Source organism: Anopheles nili, chromosome 2, assembly GCF_943737925.1.
Source record: "Anopheles nili chromosome 2, idAnoNiliSN_F5_01, whole genome shotgun sequence".
NCBI lineage: Eukaryota > Metazoa > Arthropoda > Insecta > Diptera > Culicidae > Anopheles > Anopheles nili.
Genome location: NC_071291.1, coordinates 66,471,077 through 66,488,928, shown reverse-complemented (window position 1 = coordinate 66,488,928; position 17,852 = coordinate 66,471,077). Strand labels below are relative to the sequence as shown.

The following is a 17,852-nucleotide window of genomic DNA, read 5'->3' as shown; positions in this document are numbered from 1 at the left end:
GTAGATGCCGTCCGGGCAATTATGTTCACCCACAGCTTCACCAACGGGCGATGAAAGGTGCGTCTTTTTGGGACGATCTTTTAACAACACCGTGCGCACAGCGGGAGATAAGATTAAAGGGTTTTGCTGCAGCAGCGCTCATTTAGCTGACAGGTTCATACACCACAAATCTCGTTTTGGTCATTCGGAAACTTTGACGAGAGATTGAGGCACCGGAAAGAGACACTTTCATCAACTGGGAGGATTCGTATGTGAAAACAAGCAAGAGCAAATATATTTCGTGAATATCCGGTGGCGACAGCAGACTTTTATCAATTCGTAGAAGCTCTAATTGAGAGTTTTCCACCGTGGAAAGATAATGTTTGTCGGATACTTAGTGATATCACCACGGTAGATAAGCCCGTGTGCTTTAGGCAGACACATTTTTGTTTGCGCTGTAGTACGTAGTGTTTCATAGTCGCAGAATTAAGTGCCCGACGGTGTGTGACGGTGTGCTAGCGAACAAACAGACGCTCCTAGAGCCCGGTGATGGCATAGGCATCAAGAAGTAGTGCGTAATAAAAGTGTGAACCCCGAGAGAGAGAGAGAGAGCTCTAGTTTTTGCGTGGGTTCGGTGAAAATTTTATCTTTCGGCTAGGTTAGCAGTGAAATCCGGAAAAATGTCGTTCCTAAGCAACCTGAAAAAGGTGCTGCACTTCGGCAGTGGGGAGGCGAAGAAGAAGCGCCTGTTCAACAACATCCGCATGGACACCGATCCGACCGACTTTTGGGACATGATCGGGGAGCTCGGTGATGGCGCATTCGGTAAGGTGTATAAGGCGCAGAGCAAAGAAACGAGACAGCTGGCAGCGGCCAAGATGTGTACGCTTGAGGACGAGGAAAACCTGAGCGATCATATGGTGGAGATTGACATCCTGTCTGAGATCAAGCATTCGAACATTGTCGGGCTGTACGAGGCGTTCTCGATCGACGACAAGCTATGGGTAAGTAAGGGGTTGAGGGAAGGAGGGATTTGCGGTCGGAACAAACGTATTTGTTGTTACCTGTAATGTTGATTAGTCTCGAAATTGGTGACCCTTGGTAATCGGTTATAGTTATGGTTGCATAATAATTGATTTGAAGTGGAGCTAAATTAATTGCATGTTCAAACGTATTGTTTTGAACTCAGCAAACAAAGGGAAATTAATTTTGTACAGTTTAAATCAATTTTTCAAAATCAATCAATTTTGTTACAAGACCTATGAAATCAATAATGTTGTTTTTTAAATTATCATTCTTTAAAGTTGTTCTTTAAAAAAAACTTTACCCATATGCTGCAAGCATTGGTTTTGGATTGTAATTAAAAATTATACCAGGGCGGAGCTAGGTAGTGTGGAAAAAAGTGCGAAACGCACGATAAACCATATGCTCATCGATGCATTTCAGCATGTTACCTTGAGACGACGGCGAGTTCCGTTATTATTTTATGTTTTGCATACTTGCACGACACTCACGGTGCAATTAAAGGAGAAGGAAGAAGGCGTAAAGATGGATGAATATACCATCGGGTGGTGGCTAAACGGAGAACGCAGACGGGAAATCAAAACAACAGTTCCAACCAGCTGCAACCATATATGCGTTGGATGTGCGCTATTGTTATTCATTTGAGGCGGGAGTGCAGAAGCAAAAAAAAAGCACATGAACTTGGTTCATATTTCATGGCAAAAACGTTGCTTATTCGCCATTAGGTTTTTCTTGCGCGTTGAGATCGAGCTGCGAATAGATATGAGTGGGGGGGATTACTTTTTTCTTCTTCTCTCCATTCACAAGCATCCGGAACGATGCCTTGCTTTTTGTGCAGGCAGTAAAAATCGTTTAATAATAGAGGGAAAAATATAAAAATAGAACGAGAGGAAATATGGTAGAGCAGGAAGTAGGCTGGAAAGCCATCCATCGGTTAAGGTCCAACGATAATTCGTAGGTTGGCCTATTTTGGTGAAGCATGGTTCCTATCAAATATGTCGAATATTCTATCAGTCCATTAACAACATTTTATTAATATTTTCATTTCACAGATGCTGATAGAATATTGTGATGGCGGTGCCTTAGATAGTATTATGGTGGAGCTGGAGAAACCGCTCACCGAGGCGCAGATTGCTTACGTGTGCAAGCACATGTGCGCTGGACTGAACCATTTACACAAGAACAAGGTGATACACCGGGACTTGAAGGCCGGCAACGTGTTGCTGACGATGGACGGTGGCGTTAAACTAGGTATGTTCGGGTGAAGCAGCCTCTGCGAAAAGCAAGGCAGTCAGTTGGCGGGAAGGCGAAACTAATGATCACTAACGAATGTTGGGTACGAATGTTTTTCTCTCTCCTGCAATTCGCTCCGGACCGGTACACGCGCTGTTCGACGTTCGATTTGCATACACACGCCTTTCCATCTTGGTGGGCTGCAGCGGATTTTGGCGTTTCGGCCAAGAATAAGCACACGATGCAGAAGCACGACACGTTCATCGGGACACCCTACTGGATGGCGCCGGAGCTGGTCTTGTGCGAAACGTTCCGTGACAATCCGTACGACTTCAAGGTCGACATTTGGTCACTCGGCATCACGCTGATCGAATTCGCGCAGATGGAACCACCGAACAGTGAAATGTCCCCGATGCGGGTGCTGCTTAAGATCCAGAAAAGCGAACCACCTAAGCTGGACCAACCGTCGAAGTGGACGAAAAACTTCAACGACTTTCTCGCGCGCACGCTGGTGAAGGTAACTTTGGGGCGAGAATCGAACATTGTTCGGCTTCACTAAACCGTGACCGTACTGTACTATATATATATGTGTAACGTTCGATTGTTGCAAAACAGGATCCGCAGCAGAGGCCATCGACCGAGGTGCTTATGGGGTTACCATTCATCAGCGGCAATCTGGACTCGAAACCCATCAAGGACCTGCTGCTCGAGTACAAGGCGGATGTCGTCGAGGAGGAGCTGGTGGACGAGGAGGCAGAGGTGTGTAGTAAACTTCTAGTGGTGTCCTTGCTCCGGTTAAGGGCTAGCCTCGTTCTCAATCCTACGCGTGTTGGATTTCTAGACTTGAAGCGTAACGACTTACACTTAGCGCTTAAAATGTTCTAATCGTAACATCTCTCATCTTTGTTCACTCTATTCCTACCCATTCTCCGACGCACGCTGCAACAATCGTTTCAAATACTAACATCCTAACATCATGCAAAACAATACAAAAAAAAAACATCACGCAAATTGACAAACCGCAAAACCTTTCTAACCGAAACCAAAACCAAATCGCTTCACGGCCCGCGAATCTTAGAAAGCTAAACGACAAGCAAAACGCAGATCGCTCTATCAGAGGGTTGGTAAGTTTTGTCAGACTAGAGTGTTTTTGCTGAATGATGGCAGCCCGATTTCGAAACTCCTTTCGAGCGTGATGTGTGAACTTGTTTGTATAGTCATTGATCCTGTCGGTAACTTTCGTTTCGCTTGAGAGCGTTTTCCTATGTATGCAGCCATTCACGACAAACCGGTGGCAAGATGCAAATGCTAAGGATGGGAGATTGTTCATTCTACAATCGGGAACGTACAAAAAATTTCCAAAAAAATGTTGCTTTCAATCTTCTTTATCTTTAGCGTTTGCGTACCACGGGTATTGGCGATATCATTTTGCTCGTGTGAACATAGTTTGAAATTGATGATGTTCCCGTCGCGTTTGTTCTCTTGTAGTGTGAAATTTATATTCCTAATTTTCTAATTTATCTGATCCTTCAAATCTGAGTTTGGAAACTGAAAATCGGACTGTAGTGCGTAAACGTCTAGTCTGGCAATAGTTTCGTAGTTCAAAATCTTTCCATTATGTTTCTTCACATGTTTTTGTAACATTTAAATTTTGATTTGCACAATGCGTTTTCTACCGTTTGTAACACTATTTTCAAAATTAGTTTGGCTTAACTTTTCATTTTATAGTTTGCGATTGTTTTTTCGATATTGCTCTTATTGCTTTGTATTGTAGTTTTTATATTTTGAAACAAGTCAATTTGTCTTTTTTGCATGTTATTTTTGCATGCCAAAAATGTTCGTTGTGAATCGTTTTTCTGATATCTATTTCTTCCGTTATACTCTCTCATCCTTACAGGAACCCCGCAATTCTGCTCTTCCTCTCGACTTGGATGATGATTCTTCTTCTCTGCAGAGTCAAGAAACTGATAAGCGTACGTTTTCAAAGCGCATAGATGAATGTGCAGTGTGTTTTTCGATGAATACTATAATTATCATTTTCTTTATCGTAACAGTTCCAGATACACCAACGTCCCTATCGAAGTCGTCCAGGGATTCGAAAGAGTCTACGCCCGTTCCTACTACCGAAGATGATCCTAGCAAATCGAAGATTAGCCCGACGATGCCGATCCCTACCGCTGCCGCCGGATCGATTGGATCAGTCCCGCCGGAACCATCGATTCCAGCAAGCACAGACACCAAACCGGAACCGAAGAAAGCCCAACCTCCACCACCAGCAGCATCAATAGTACCGAGTGGTGTTGAAACATTACCACCTTCAGCAATCAAACCGCAACTTTCTTCATCGAACATTAGCGGGGCCGTGGTAAATGTTCCCGCACCGGTATTACCGGTGCCAAAGGAGGTCATTGCAGAGCTACCATCCGTAGTAGATCCAGCTCAGGACCCGATCAGCGTTGAACAGCGGAAAATGGCTGTAGGTGGTGGTTCTTCTGGTTCAGCGGTCAAAAAGGGACCAGCTCCACCGCCACCTCTAACACCGACATCGCCCACGGTGAAGCAACCACATGCGATGTTGCCTCTAGGTTTGGCCGTATCGAAGGAGGATTCGGTTCCTCCAACGCCACCGGAAACGCCACAAACGCCAACCGAAAGCGACGTCACAAGCAAGCCACTCGATCGTCCGGATGCGATGGCACTGGCCGGTGCTATGCCACCACCTCCGCCAGCATTGATGCGTATGGGAAGCAGTGGTCTGGTCGAAGAGCAAACAAAGTCTCCCCGAAAGGAGCACGCGCCAGTTCCGCCATTCGGTGGGATGCCAAGTCCCAAGGCTTCTACCCCTCCTGGGTCAAAACCATCGGCTAGCATCAACGAGTATCCTTCGTCGCCGAAAGCGAACCTAGCGTTCACTAACACTAGTAATAATGTTGCCATTCCGAGAGCGGTCCATCCGCCTTCAACACAGCAGGACGAAGGTGAAGACGATGGGGTGAAGATGGTCACTGCTACATCGACACCGTCCTCAGTGCGCCACCAGCTGCCTCACCATGCCACACTAATGAACACCTCGTCTTCGTCGTCGACCACATCCATTACCATCAACGATGCTACCGTGCTAGCCGATCCTTCGAACAGCTTGGCGAGCAACGTGGCACAGGTGACCGTGGTCACAAGCCATCCGCCGGTAATCATCGATAACTCGCTACCTCTGGCACCGGCAGCAGCATCTTCAGGAAGCTCATCCTCAGCATCGTCAACGAAATCGTTCGGATCGTCGCAGCAGCGCCGCTCGCGTGTCATATCTCCACCGGCGGCCGGTCCCCACGATGAGGTTGTGATCGTATCGAACGAGCTGAATAAAACCCACGTCAACGAGTCATCGACGGACGACGATTTCCAATCGCTGGACAGCTTGGAAAATGTGTCACCACGTCACCAACCGATCCGCACGCAGTCACAATCGGCTGGCGGTGGTCGAGCGATCGCACGAAAGTTGGACGAAAGCGAGGTGCTTATCGTTAGTTCCGGCTTCGACGAACGGCGCGATGTTGATGAGTTGATCGCGTCGCTTCCGGATCGGGATGTGGATGCGTTCGGTGATGGAGACGTGTTCAGCACCAGCGGCAATAATATGCTAAACAACAGCAGTAAACTGCTGCTCGACACTAGTCATGTATCGGTGGTCACGGTGGGTGAGGAGGAGGTTAAGGTGAAGGACTCCTCTCAGCATCATCCCCAACTGGTCAACAATCCGCATTCGTCTCCGCATCATTACCACCACGATTCCACCAGTGACTTGTCGAATGTTAGCTGTGGCCCTAGCGAATCTAGTGACGACGTTAAGGTGGACATTGTGGTCGGCGGTAGGCAGCATCCACCGCAACAGCAGCAGCAACAGCATGCTTCACATCATCTGCACCAGCAACAACGATCCCCATCGGGTTCGTCGATTTCCCTGCCAAGCCAATCGGGTAAGGCAGGCGCCGGTGCCGGTGGTGTGTTGAATGGCAATAAGTTTAACGGCACTGAGTTCCATCAGAGCCGCGAGGATGTTAATATCATAGTGAATAAGCGGAAGATCGAGAAGTCGCGGATTTCCCCGGACAGCAGTGTCGGTTCGCTCGAAGGCGGTGGATCGGTACGTTCGGCTAGCACGCCAATCCATCAGAATTATCATATGCATCAGCACGGTGCTGGCGGTGTTGTGGTCACGGGCGGATATCAACACCACCAGCGTACCGGAAGCAGCGGCGTTGCGCCAGCAGCCACGAAGCATCTGCACGATCGTAGCGATGCGGAGAGTATTGCAACCACCACTAGTCACGATAGTCGCGAGCAGGCAGCAGCCGATCTGGAAGATGAGGTTACCTTGCGACGGAAGCCACTACCCTCGCTGGATCTTCATGATGAGAAAGTACCCACCGTCCCGGTTGGAACGACAACCTCCGGCACGTCCAACCTGGCTAATGCGGGTGGTGCTGGTGCGACAACAACACCGGCGGGTGCTACGACGGCCGGAACTGGTCCAGCCGCCGGAACTGCCGCTGTCGGTGGTAACGGTGCGGCGGGTATCAAAAAGGCGAACCGCAACTTCACCAAGGAGGAACTGCACCTGCAGAATCTGAAGAAGAAAACACGCAAACGAACGCGCAAGTTCGAAATCGATGGCGTGCAGGTGACAACCACCACGAGTAAGGTGATTTATAGCGATGAGGACAGCAACACGCTGTACGACGACCACCTGTTCCGTAAGCAGGAGCTCCGTGAGCTGAAAATGCTCCAGAAGCAAGAAAAGAAGCAGTTTTACGATCTGCAGGGTAAGGAAGCGATCGCCAAAGAGCAGCAGGAGAAAAAATTCGAACAGGAGCGCCTACAGCTGGAGCGAACCTTCGAGGCGGACATGGACGTGTTGGCACGGCAACATCGGCAGACGGTGGAGAAGTTCGAGCAGCAGCAGGAAGCAGAGCTGCGCAACACCTCCAAAAAGATTCGTGCCGAACAGGAGCGAGATCTTAAGCTGGTACGTAGTGAAGCCCTCCCATCGTCAATTCTAATGTGTTTAAATAATAATGCTTTCGTTTCATTCGACAGTTCCGCGACAGCTTAAAGCAAGAAATACGACTGCTAAAGCAGGAGGTGGACCTGCTGCCAAAGGAAAAGCGAAAAGATGAATTCCGCAAGCGAAAAACGCAGATGGAATTCGAGCACGAGGAGCGGGAAAAGGCGTTCCTGTCGTCGCTGTCGGAAAATCATGAACTGGCCCTGCGAAGGATCAGCGAGATCTATCGCGAAAAACTGTCGGCCACCGACAAGGGCTACTTGCAGCAGAAACAAACGGTAAGAAGCAATCGTGGTCTATGCATTCGAATAATGCTCACAAAGGAAAGCACTGATCGACATGTTTTTCTCCCAAAAGGCATTGAGAACACGCGAAGCGATGCTGTGGGAGCTGGAGGAGAAACATATCCACGATAAACACCAGCTGGCAAAACGTCACGTAAAGGACATTTGCTTTATGCAGCGCCACCAGATGATTATACGGCACGAGAAGGAATTGGATCAAATCAAACGGTATGTTGGGGAGGAGTACATGCTGACAATTGCAACGAACACAATGCCAATAATATGTTTTGATTTTCTTTTTCCTAAACAGCATGATCACCCGAAAGGAGGAGGAACTGCTGAAGCGACAGACGATCGAGAGGCGAGCACTGCCAAAGAGAATCCGCGCCGAGCGGAAGGCTCGCGACATGATGTTCCGTGAGTCGTTGCGCATTTCGATGACCACCGATCCAGAAGTTGAACGGGAAAAGTTGAAAAAGGTAACGAATTGCAGCTCGTTTAGAAGCGTATTACTTTCTCGTGTACTTGTTATTTAACATTTTCCATCGTTCATCCGTTTTTCTTCACAGTTCCAAGAGCAAGAGAAGAAACGGTACAACCAGGAGCAACTGCGGTTTGAAACCAAGCACAGTAAACAGCTTGAAGAGCTGAGAGCTACCTCAGACGGTTCGATTAAGTGCGTATCATGGAATCTCCATAAGAATTCCAAGGCATAAAATTACTGATTTTATTTATCTTCTTTCGTTTGCAGAGAGCTGGAGCAGCTACAGAACGAAAAGCGAAAGCAGCTTCTAGAGCACGAAACGGCGAAGCTTCGCGAATGCGACGAAGGATTGCAAAAGGAGCTGCGTGAGTGGAAGGCCCAACTAATGCCCCGCAAACAGGTAGGTGACCGATAGCGGAATGGACATGCTGGAGGACATTTTAGTGGTCTCAACAGCTGATTGAGACATTACAACGATGATGCAGAATCATTACAACATCGTTACCTCCGTAAATTTTTCACCAGAAACGCAAACGACTCTTTCAATTAGCATTAGTGATTCCGCGAACTATTTCGCGTTTAAATTCGCAACACTCGTGACTGTTAGCTATAAATCATTAACAAGTTGCAAAACAACATTCTGAAAAACGATTGCCGAAGGATAAAGAAGCTTCCTTTGTCAATCGTATCAATGTTTAAATGGCATATAAAAGATGCAATGCTCTGTACATTGAATGTAGCATGTTGTACGGGTGCGATGTGAGCAGTGAAACTAATTGGCTTCTTTAACAGGATAACCCCGTTTTTCCAGCGTATGGATAGTATTTTAACGTTTGCTGTACAGTGAAGCTATTTGAACTAACCGTAACCGAATGTATTTTTCTGCTCCCTCTTCTTTTTTTTCTCTTACGCCTGCCAAATACACGTACACGAATACACAAACTTACACGACATGTATCCTTGGATGGATACACGGTGCGACGAAAAACCGATCCGCTTTTGCCCCCTGTACCTTCCCGCTCCTTCCCCTTCCCAACCAACCTCGACCAATTCCTCCGGGCTGACGGGGATAGGCCATTGAGAAGGACCTGAGCCGCATGGTGGACGTGCTCGAGGACCGCTGGGGTCCGGTGGATCGGCGCGAGTTCGATGGCGAATTTATCGTGCCGCCGGAGCTGCGCAATCGCACCAACTCGCTCAATACGCTCTCGCTCCGGTTGCTGAACATCACGCGCTCCCGTACGTTCCTAACGCTTCCCACAATGGCGAACGGTGGTGCGTTCGGTGTTGGACCCGGTGGTGCAGGTGGTGGTGGTGGTGGTGGCACTAACCGGAACAGTATACACAACTCGGTGCCGGATCTGACCCGGTCCATGCCGAACACGCCCAACTCGGGCCACAAACTTTCGCTCGCCTCATCGTACGATTCGGTGCTGGAAGAGAACGAGGGCGAAAATCAGCCACCGACGATGGTGAGCGGACGGAATGGTGCGGCTGGTGGCAAGGCGGGTTCTGCTTACCAGAATTCGTCCGCAATACGGTACATCCACACCAACGATCCGGTGGTCAGTGGTAACGTTCACGTGCGACGTAAATCCGAGGATATACTGTCCGGGAAATCACGAACCACGCGCATTCCAATCAAATCGTTCCTTCACTCGAACGTTGGAGCGGCTCGGGAAGAGTATGGCGGTGGTACGTCGTCCTCGTACTACACCGGAAATGGTTACCGCAGTGGACCGCCAATGTCGTACTACGCCGACTCGAAGGATCGCGTTGTTTCGATACGCGTTAACAACCAGGCGGTCAACCGAAAGCCAGCGAACGTGTTCGAGGGCATGACCAACCGGACAAACGCACCGACCGGTGGGACAATGCCACGCCGGACGTCCGCTGGTTGGGGATCGACCCGGTTAGGCGAGAACACCTTTGCCACTGCGTCCGACGCTAACATCAACCGGTTGACGACATTTAGCTCCGCTCGTGGAGGACTTCCGCTCCCAACCACGAACGGGAATGACGGAAGTCGAAAATCCGGCATGCCGGGTTTGAAATTGTCACCCTCCACACCGGTGTTGCTAACACCGAGTAGAGAGGACGATACGGTTGTCTAAAATCAAGTCAAAACACCAAATGATCTTTTGTTTGTTCTCTTCATCGTGCCAAATGTATCGTACGAAGAAGCACATTGTCCGTTTCCAGATAACGGATCCGGTTGTGTACAGCTGTTCCGGTTTCTAGTATTGGAAAATTCCGTTTCTACCACCGCTCGTCATTATCCCTACCATCCTTGCAATCCTCGAATCCCGCTCTCGGGCGCACACACACATACACCCAGACACACACTAGCATCGAGAAGCACGTTTTTCAGCGTGGAAAGGACACTAGCTCCGTGGAGTTCACTATCAATACTTCTGCTATGCTAATCTAACTACTAACCGCTTAACCGACGGATATCTACTAACCACTCGTGTGCGATGGGAAAGGATACGCGGCACCTCCTTCTCTTACACCGCACCCACTTGCACGGCAGCTGCTGGTTGAGCAGGAATAGTTTGAGAGTGTTTGGAAGAGTTTGAAGGGTGAAATTAGCTTCCAACTTACTCCCGACGCGTGTATGTAATGTGTAAGACTTCCCAGCCGAAATTCTGGACCACAGCGATTCTAGCAGTGCAGCGATCAAGCGAACATGAATGTCCTTCGTAGCATGCATCCTTCTCCACTGTGCAAACACCGCTCCTATGACTTCTCCTTTCGACACGCTCGATCGTGAAGACACTACAATAACAGCGATCTCTGGACAAGGATACGCCGATCACCGGCGATGATTTCTTCCTTTCTCCACCCGCATACACACATACATCTCTCTTTACCTTCTTGCTGCTTTACTTCCGCTCTTCTAATGCGTGCCGTCCGTTTGCTATACGCCTTCGAATGTCGAATCAGGTTGGTGCAATTTTTTCTCCTTTTTTTGTTGTTGCACTTGAACAAAGCTGTTCCACCTTTCACTAGGCGTTTTTGTTCGTTTGTCGTTACTTTTTTTTACGTTTCTTCATCTGTGGTTTTGTATGATCGCGAGCTCTAGCGTGTTTGTTCGTTTCAGAAATGTTTTCTGTTATTATGTTGTTGCATTAACGCTCATCCAAAGGCTAGAATTTGTGTGCTAATTTATTGTTGTGTTGTTTGAAACATTACGTTTAGCTGTTGATGGTTGATCATGTTTTTTTTTTGTTAAATGTAAATCGTAAGCGGTAACGTGCAATTTCCGTAAGTGCGTATCAGCGGGATCAAGGATATTGTGGTTGCAAAAAAAAATAAAAACAAACACGCAATTCTCTTCATCGGTGACAAATCATTGCTTCGACGTGCTGCAATCGTCGTTAATTGTTGTCGTCGTACCCAGCGTGTCTGGGGAATCATCATCATTCTCGCTGCAGGTGGAAGCCTAACCCATTGCTCATTTGTGCTGATTTATTTTCATTGTTCACACCTCGTACGCCTCATGTACGCACGTGCGCGCGCAACCTACGTATGCCTTAAAACGTGCGGATAGCTGATGCAGTTGCATTGCTGGTGCACTTGCACCACGTGCTGTATTGGGGTAACGGTCGGTGCGTTCAGAGTACGTGAGAGTGTTTTTCACACCTTCCACGCCACTGCAAAATTGATTGCATTACGTTTCTTTAAGGTTGTCATCTCTGAGCTAAAAGACATACATCACACATGCGAAAGTAGATTAAATGTTAGAAAATTTTGTTTTACATTATTCGGCTAAAGATAAGTTAAGGACGGGGAGCTATGAAGCACCTGTCTGTACGTTCAGTTATCGTAAGAAACCTTGCCGTAAGTGAGCTAAACCTCTTGAAACTCAGTCGTCTTCCGCTCGATTTCGAGTATCCTTTTGAACCAGTCCGATGGTTAATTTTGTGGCCGATGGCAAAGACACCGATACGGGTCGCTTCTGCACCCGTACTTGCATTTACTGCAGCGTCTACCTTTCCGATAGACGGGTCGCTCGTACAGGTTACCCTCGGAGTAGTTGCACACGAGATAGTACTGCGTTACAGACGTTCCCTGTCGGTTACCGTGGAAGCGAACCATCGCACATCCCACGTACTGCGTGTCGGCGTGTATCATCTGCGTGAAGTGACCGATTCCGGCCCGGATCGAGTGTTCGTTGTAGCGATCGAGCTGTTTCTGGTGGCCCTTGCTGTACTCCAGGTACCAGTGGCGTTGAAATATGTCCAGTGCTTGCGACACTGTGATGTTCACTCCGTAGAACCAGTTGATGGCGAGATTCTGGCCGACTGTGCGGAATTTGCGTGTATTCCTACACTCATCGTGCTCAAACACGCACGTGCGTGCATTGTATTCGGCTATCCGCGCAAGCTTATTGTCCCAGTGCTGTGAGATTAATGAGATAGAGTTAGAAAGGATGCGCCCCGGAGGCTGCCAACTTACCAACTGTTCCATAGAGCTAGCTTCCGCGAATCGACGAAAGTATCCGCACGCCAGGTTGTTTCGAAGCCTGTTGTGGAACTCCAGTATTTGCTCCCGATAGTTGAGCTTCATCTTGATCAACTTTGGATCGGTACAGGTTGCCGAAAACTGTCGTCCATTGCATGCAACATGGCGTGTACCGGGAGTCGGACAGAGATCCTTTGAGGCGGCACAATGATCAAACGCTTCTACCACCATGCTACCGGTGGTTGTAAGCAGTAGCGCCCAAACAGCTAAGATAAATCGCATCGCGCTTGTTTTGTGAACGTCTAGGCTGGAAAAGCCCTCCCAGGAGTGAACCGTTCTGGACGGGTTCTGTCACCGTACTGACAGCTTTGCTGTCGCACCGCTTCGTCCTCGAGTGATGGAAATTGCGCGTGAGATACTCGCTATTTCGCGACAGGGACAGCACTTATGGCAACCTTTTGGATTATAAGCGCCCTCCGCTCGATGGTGCTATCGTCATTGGGGCACAACCGCGGCGGTTGTCGATAAGATTGATAGTGGCGACGCGTGGTGCAACTCGAGAAGCGATGCCGCGTTTTGTCAGATCTCCGAAGGATATGGTACACGATCACGGACAGCGAAGAGAGAGAGAGAAACAGACAGAGAGAGAGAGAGAGAGAGACTAGACAGCATAGAGAATAGCACGGCACTTAAAATTCAAGATCAGTGATTGGTATGTACCGCGTATGAGCACGATGGAGATATCGGGTGGCAGAAAAAATGGCACTCCTTCAGGGCTCGTCAAATTAATTCCAATCATTTCCGTCGTAATTACATCCACACGCCAGTTTATTCATATTGGGGTAATTACAATATGTTATAGCTGTTAGCGAGTTTGACAAATATGCTACAATGAGGCAGATCGTATAAAATAGTAACACTGAGCAGTTCAATTGTGAAAATTAAAGAGAAAGATTAGGTTTTTCTCTGACTTGTGCCAAAGATGCAATTAATCAAAATTCAAAAAGCAATTCAATTAATAATTCATAAACATGTGCCACGAAAGCATGCACGTAATTTATTTGCGTGTTTTTTTTTATTATCAATCGATCCAAGAGACGATGAGCCAGCCGGTATGATCGTGTGATCATGTACACACTTTTTTGATCGCTATGATGATTGCGGAGCATATATGCCCTTTTTGACTTGACGTGCATGAAATTAACATTCGTCTTGCTGACACCACTTCGTAGGACAGGTTTCAGGGATTTTGAAATACGTACGGTAACGCTGGTAAATACCTATCATTAGATTTGGAGGTCTTCCGATCGATCCCATGTCTAGGGCTGGTAAGACTGCTTGTTGACGTAAGCGTCTGGTTTGGAATAAACATTAGTCAATAGACATTTATTGAGATCTATCATAACGAAAAATCGTGTGTTTGCTGCTGATATCTTTTTTTTCTTTCTTCTATCTTCCATTTTATCATGACCTTGTTTTTCCTATTACAAATATGTTTTAATCATGTTCTCATGTCCATCTAAAAATCATATCTCCGCAGTGTGCTCTTATCGGTAGATGGTAAAGATAGTGTGTATATGTGATGAGATTGTAGTCGCCAAAGCATAACTGGTGGTTGGTGAAAGTGTATTTAATTACTAATTTTATACATGTTTTTTTTTTCATGTTTAGCACTTGCTAAATCACGCCAACATTTTTTATTTGCACTTTTGCCGTTACTTATGTTGTTTATTCGTTTTTTGGACTGTAGGAGGGTTGCGTTTCCAATGTTAATGTTTGGTTCTGGAGGCAAAAAAAAACAATAATCATCAATCTTTTCGTTTGTGTAATTTTTAATTAATTTAATTTTTGTGTGTCTCACCGTCCATCTGCAGCGTCTCGAGGAAACGTTCGCTCAACAGATAGAAGAGATGGAACAGCTGTACGGCAACAGTCTGGTACCGATGCCACCGCAATCACCCCAGTCGCACGATCCGCATCAACATCCGCATCCGCACGCCCACCATCATCATCTGCTGCAGGTCGGGGGCTCCACGCGGAGCAGCATTTCTTCGTATTCCGATGGATTGGGTGCATGACAGGGAGCGGCGGGCTTCAGGGCACGGTACAACAGTATCAGCGGCAGCGGTACCGGAACGAGTGGCGGTGCGAGCAGCATCGGCAACAGCTACCGGAACAGCAGCAGCTCGTAGTGTGGTCAATCGAGGAGGGCAACTGCCCGCTTCCTTTATGTTGATGCTGGGCGAAAGATCCTGTGAAAGCTCAATACACTGATAGGGAAGTGGTGGCGGCGGTTCCTGTATGCATCGATTCCGAATCCTGAAGTTCTGCCACCCATCAACTGCGTGGTGCATTACAATTAACTGGAGTGAAGGAGCAAAGGTAGCATTTCAGTGCAGAAAACAGCACACGAACCTTGATCATTCAAATCCCATGGAACAGCGGTGTTTGAGTAGGGTTAGGTATTCTCTACGATTTTTTTTAATTTACGGAGAATCGAACTAGCAAAAGAAGTGTTGGCAGCCAAGACTGTGGTATGATAAGTCGGCGTTTCGAATTTCTTCGATCAACGGAGAAATGTGTGTAACGGCAGCGATTGGTTGGTAGAAAATTCAACTTTGTTAAACATTGTACATTTTTATTGTCTAGTGTTAATTGTTTACAGCTAAGTAGTCACACATCCATACACGTGCATACGTACTTGGAGAGTATGTTTGGTGAATGTTTGCAGATATGCAGCGCATGGTTTTGGGAGGATTTGTTTTTATTTAACATCCTTATCATAGGCCTGGCAAGGGGCCACCATAAGGGCGTAGAATGTGTATTAAATTAACAAAAAATCTAACCTATTTGCACCGAAACAAGTAATCAAAATGGATAGGATTGTTGTGTCATCAATACTGTCTATTAGCTTCAACCATGCCGTACCAGGAATCAAATGGTTCCAGTGTTAACGCAATAATACCACACCACGAACGGGCGCTGTTGTTTGCCAAAATGTTTTATATTTTAACCCATGAGTTCTGATGGTATGCTTCGTTTCAACGTGTGATGGATACCGTGTTGGCAAGTTTTCAATTTCCACGTGCTCGCACTGCATTGGATGTGGAGTGCGATTTCTTCTTCCAGTAGATGTTAAGGAGTGGAAGCACTGCAAAATGAAATACGTTTCAAACCGACATCGGCCACATGTCGAACAAAGGGTGGTTTTGAAAACACCAACAGCAAGAGGGTTGTCATTTCAGTGAAAATCACTGGTCCGAACAGCATTATTAGCGTGAGTTGTAAATTTTTCCTTTTTGCAAATTCGTTACATTAACATCAGCGCAGTAGAGCATGTGAGCTAAAATGCATGCGTGTAATTAATTTCGCCCTTTAGTTTAGTAATAAACATGCGTACACTAACCCGTGGGTCAGGATATAAGTGCAGTGTATGCTTGCAAGAGTTGTTCGGTTGCAATTGCACATGGTAGATGCCTGCACTAGCACATCAACGGATGAATGAGTTTTATTGAAAAAAAATCTAGAAACATCAAAATTGTTGCTATAGAGAATAAGCAAATACCATCACGGATGAAATGCGTTTGCATATATTTTTTATCAAAGTATCGCGATAGGAAATACTAGATGCCTCTGTAGATATGCTCAGATCAAATGACAATTCTACGTCATTACGCTTTATGAACAATTTATGATTTTGTCCTTCGTTCCATTTCAATAGGCGTCGTGGGATACACCACCATACAAAGCAATAAGTAAATCATCTTTGTAAAGCGTGTTTGTGCCCATTCAGCTAGAATTTAATTTCATTTTCCGCTGTTTCGAGGGAATTTCTTTTAACTATAAGTAGTCACTATTGTACAAAATGTTACACATAAACACGTGCATACTTTCCGTTCGGGATTATGTTGCCCGAAGTGTTTGCGGAATCCTAGTATAGTATTTAATCCGGAACCGCCAAAAGAAGAACCCCAAACAATCTCGGATGATCGAAACATGTGTTACGTTCTATCGGTATCCCGATATTTGCCCGGAAAGCAAAATCAACCCTCCACGGCTTAAAATCCGGCGTGGTAAGCCAATATTAAACTGAGTGATACAACCTTGTAGGACTTTCCGTGATGCTATACGCGTATAGGCAAAAAAAAGTGTAAGAGTTACAAAAAAGATAGATAGTTTCATCAGGATAGGATTGGCGATGGAAATGGAAAAAAGATGATTAGTGGAATGCGAATGGTTGAAGTTTAGCAACCTTGCACAATGATGGTTGTGCACCAAGTGCTGGCGCGAAATATAATGCTGAAAAATGTATTGTAACTACCAGATATGCATAAAGATTAAGGATTATAATAAAATGTCTTATTTTTACTTTAATGTACACCCACGTGACGGCTTTTCTTTTATTTGTCCTATAACTCATATTAAGCGATGTATGTTGATAACAGTGGAAGTAGTCACCGATTTTAACAATGAATAATGAATATTGCATATAAAAATTATAACGGCTTAGAATTCGATGATTATAAAATTTAACCCTCTTGTTCCATGTGTCATTGTTTGACGTCTGTCAAAACGTGCAATGTGCGCGATTGTTTTGGTTGGTAATAACTATATCGTAGATCAACTGGAGTCTTTATTTTACGGATATGAGTACCAATCCGTACTTTTTCTTTAAAACACACTTATAAGAGCACTGCAAATTGCACATTTTTTGCAAATATGCGGGGATACCTCCCGATGACAATAGGAATCTTGAGTGTTATTTTCGGTTGTTCGGTGATAAGGATTGAGCATTTACGACAGTTCAGTCAATACTTTAGATTAATTGATTAAATCTAGCGATACAGGGCACAGCTATCTTTTGAGGGTTGTTAAATCATTGTTGAAGATAAGTTGAACCGTTCATGTGCCCACGTTGCAGTTTGCCGATATAAATTCACGGATGCAAATAGGCGTTTCGATCTGCAGGTGTACTGTTTGTTGTAAACAAACTGGATGCGTGGATTCTGTAACTTCCACGTTGTGAATTACCGGAGTTTGGTTTGCGAGTTTGATAATAACGTGCTTGCTGCTTGATTCCTACTGTGCCAAAAGAAGTTAACGACCTAAAAGAACAAGGTGCGAGTTGGGTGCATTATCAAAAAGAGTACTACGCATAAACATAAGACATTCGTTATCTTTCGGCTTTCAATACGTGGAATCCGTGACATTTGGGCGGAACAACGATCTGAGTTGATGCTGTTGTTTTGATCAGAGCGCGTCACATTAGCGACGAGAATAGTTTGAGCGGTGCACCACGGGAACCATCGAAAAGCCAGTA

General features: G+C 46.3%; 2 protein-coding genes across 2 annotated transcripts; one reads left to right on the top strand and one right to left on the bottom strand.

Annotated features, from left to right (window-relative positions):
* The first annotated feature begins 659 nt into the window (after nt 1-659).
* Nucleotides 660-10,179, top strand: LOC128721737 (STE20-like serine/threonine-protein kinase). Its single transcript, XM_053815519.1, has 12 exons — nt 660-983; nt 2,055-2,253; nt 2,442-2,752; nt 2,851-2,994; nt 4,133-4,208; nt 4,290-7,258; nt 7,330-7,575; nt 7,655-7,809; nt 7,892-8,060; nt 8,151-8,257; nt 8,333-8,465; nt 9,139-10,179. The coding sequence occupies exons 1-12, from the start codon at nt 660-662 to the stop codon at nt 10,177-10,179; spliced, it is 5,874 nt and encodes a 1,957-aa protein (XP_053671494.1).
* Nucleotides 10,180-11,983: 1,804 nt separating this feature from the next.
* On the bottom strand, nt 11,984-12,814 carry LOC128728625 (antigen 5 like allergen Cul n 1-like). Its single transcript, XM_053822257.1, has 2 exons — nt 12,527-12,814; nt 11,984-12,469 (listed from the first exon to the last, which is right to left on the bottom strand). Exons 1-2 carry the CDS (start codon nt 12,812-12,814, stop codon nt 11,984-11,986), a joined length of 774 nt encoding a protein of 257 aa, XP_053678232.1.
* Between the last annotated feature and the right edge of the window lie 5,038 nt (nt 12,815-17,852).